Source organism: Poecilia latipinna, unplaced genomic scaffold (assembly GCF_001443285.1).
Source record: "Poecilia latipinna isolate Pla-1442-1.1 unplaced genomic scaffold, P_latipinna-1.0 Scaffold1997, whole genome shotgun sequence".
Classification (NCBI taxonomy): domain Eukaryota; kingdom Metazoa; phylum Chordata; class Actinopteri; order Cyprinodontiformes; family Poeciliidae; genus Poecilia; species Poecilia latipinna.
Window position 1 is genome coordinate 111,624 of NW_015114613.1, and position 3,067 is coordinate 114,690.

The 3,067-nt window shown below is 46.0% G+C and overlaps 1 protein-coding gene across 2 annotated transcripts in view; it reads left to right on the top strand.

Moving 5' to 3' along the window:
- The window catches only part of baiap2l1a (BAR/IMD domain containing adaptor protein 2 like 1a), a 16,943-nt gene extending 14,561 nt beyond the window's left edge, over positions 1–2,382 (top strand). For both annotated transcript variants that reach the window (XM_015016239.1, XM_015016238.1), the window contains exons 13-14: positions 655–695; positions 786–2,382. In XM_015016239.1, the coding sequence (XP_014871725.1) occupies positions 655–695; positions 786–858 (114 nt within the window). In that variant the 3' untranslated portion in view covers positions 859–2,382. The remainder of the gene's footprint in view (positions 1–654; positions 696–785) is intronic.
- Positions 2,383–3,067: the final 685 nt, after the last annotated feature.

Here is a 3,067-nt window from a genome sequence, read left to right on the forward strand (position 1 = left end):
CCCTCTAGAGGACAATTAGTGCTTGTTAAGCATCATTTAAACCTGCTGAGTTTCGAGCAGGGGAGGCCAGCTCCAGGCCTCGAGGGCCTCCTGCAACTTTTAGATGTTTCTCTACTTCAACACACCTGAGTCAAATAATGAGTCGTTAGCAGGACTGGAGAACCTGACTGCACTGAGGAGGAGATTCAGCTGTTGGATCCAGGTGTGTTGGACAGGGAGACGTCTAAGAGCTGCAGGACTCGGACCTCCAGGACCAGGACTGCCCACCCCTGAGTTAGAGGCTTTCTAACATGAATTGAAGACAAGTGAATAAATCCCACTAGTTGGGTCACCTGTTTCTGTAGGCAGCCATGATCATTGGGGCTGAGGTCATGTTCATGTATGTAGAGGATCTGATCGCAGACAAAATGTTTCTACACAGAGAAACGAATCAGCAGCACCTAAACCTCTATAATGTTCCTGAGTGTCTGTAGTACCACCCCAGGCCAAAGGGGGCGCTATTCAATTTGATTATAGCCCTGAACTTTGTGCCAGATTGTTGTTCTAGGCTGTTTGCCAGAGATGGCGACGTGTCTCAGCAGCTGCATTCTCCAGATGCCTCAGTAGAGGCAGAATAACTCCTCTGCATTGTTCTGTCCTTTGTCTTGTTGACAGGTGTCCTTAGTTAATGGAACGACAAAACCTCCTTTCTTGGGGTGAGTGATGCAGCTCCAGTAACAAACTCTCCTCTCTTCCTGCTTCTGTCTGACAGTTTATTGATGCATCTGTCTGTGTTCTGGCTGCAGAGGAGGAAACCCGTTTGCAACAGTGAAGTTGCGGCCGACCGTCACAAACGACCGTTCCGCTCCGGTCATCTAGAAGTTAGTTCAGCTGCCGCTACGCCTTCAGAGGAGTGGAACCACCCAGAAACTTCCCAACGTCTCCCCAGCCTGCTCACCTCTCTGCTCCATGGAAAATCACAGCCGTGTGTCTATCGGCCCTCGTGACCCTGAGGCCTGCTTCACTCTGAACTGTGATTGGTCTGCAGTATTCAGCATTTCCCCCTGCTGTTGGCTTACTGCCTTATTGCTGCATCTCCAGGTGCTTCCTATCAATCTGCAGAAGTTTCTGCAGATCCACCATCAGTTTAAGCCATGCTGCAGAAAACTTCTCCCAGGTTTTAGACAATGTTCACAATTTGGAGATGTGTGTGCTCTTGTCAGCAGCTATGAGCCTGACTGCAGCACATGCAAATCTCCATATGCATGGGGCTCCAGCCCTGGCACCTGGAGATGCTTTGTTTTTCTGTCATTGGTGTTGTGTTGTTGTGTCACTCTAGCTGGTTTTAATTGATCATTTTGGTTGAAGCTAGAGCTTAATGCATGCAGCTGTTGCATTGTGGGAACTCTGATGTTCTATGGCGAGCAGCAGAGGGCTCGCCGGGTTCCTGGAGAGCCTCAGGGAGCGGTGTGTTCCTCCTGGTCTCAGCCCGGTGTGAAGGGGCCCAACGAGTTCAACCACAATCTGAGAAATGCTTTGACCAAATGTCCAGACATTCAGACATCTCCACTATGATGTAACCAGTGTTCTGCAGATCCAGCGATGCCATGAGCAGACATCCCAAATCAGGAGCTAAAAGTCTAAAGTCGACTGTACCGGTTCATTGGACACACCCAGAACCACCAGGGTAATTACATCAATGGGAATGACGGGCCTTCTGCTTTAAATCTGAACCCTTTTGGACTTCTGACTGTAACTGAGCACATCATTTATTGATCTTCTGGGCTGTTTGGGTCGGTGGATCAGTACCACTGGTCCTGTGAGGACCGATGGATACCGTGTAAATATAATTATGAGGCTTTCATTTTAATTTGAACTTTAAAGAGAAAACAGAAAAGAGATGTTGGTGTGTTGATGGACAGTCCAGACCAGCCACCGCCTTCCTGACTCGACAAACATCATTGGGTCGGAAATCTGTCTGGGAAGCACGGAGGAGCTGAGGGTGAAGGAAGACGTGGGTTTGCAGTCTGAGGGCAGTTGTGAAGAAGAAGAAGGTATTTTATATAAAGTTGTTTCAGTGGAATATCTAATAAAGGCGAATCCAGATGAAGCTCCTCTCGGTTTAGATTTCACTCCTCAGGACCAATTTAAATGACTTTTTTTACTGTTTCACCATTAATTTTACTGTCATGTAACAAAATGTCTGTTCAATTCACACCTTATTCTAAACTAACTGGGCTTTTCCGGTTGACAAAATATGAATATGTTTACTGTATGAGAATGACTTGATCAATAAAGTCAAATGTTCTCATAGATATGATATGGGACACTATGCTGAGATACTAAGACATGTTTATTTTCCTCTGCCTTTTTTTTTTTTTCAATAAAAGTCTGAAGCTTGAATCGGTGATTGTTGTGCCTACCTGGGTCTGTAAACCACGGGCACTGGCGCCCTCTTGTGGGAATACATGGGAAAGATTATTTGCTCTTGGAAGCATGTCTGTCATGAATTCTAGAGAAATGGAAAACGGATCTTAATGAGGGAATTGTACTTCTTCATCCCCGCCCCCACCTGTTGGCAGTATAGTAGTACTGCAGATTTTCTGTTGTGGTTTTGGATTCCTTTTAAGAACTCTGAGGATGGATGTGCGGAAGAACCCACTGCTAGGAACAGAGGAGGATCTGTGACGCTGTGGGAGCCTTGATGGCGCAAGAACACGTGAATGTTTTTTAAAATTTTTAATTTATTTTCTTTTATTTATTTTTCCCAGTTTGTGTATTTAATGCATCACTGGGTCAGAACCAGAACCAGGTCCGTTTTCCCTTCAATTGAATACGATAATTCAGAAACTAGTCAGGGTTTTCTTTCTGCTTCCAACATCTCAGCAGTTAGTGATCGGACCGAAATGGACTCTGACCAGCTCAGCTGGAAATCCTCCAGGTTTCCTGTTAGAAACTCTTTATGAGGAATTAGGCTGGCAGCCGAAGCAAAGGAAGACGCATCGTGTCTGAATCTCCAGGTGAAATCTAAGCATAGAGCGCCCTCTGCTGGAGGTGAGCTCTACAAACAGCCAATGAAATCGCTCCA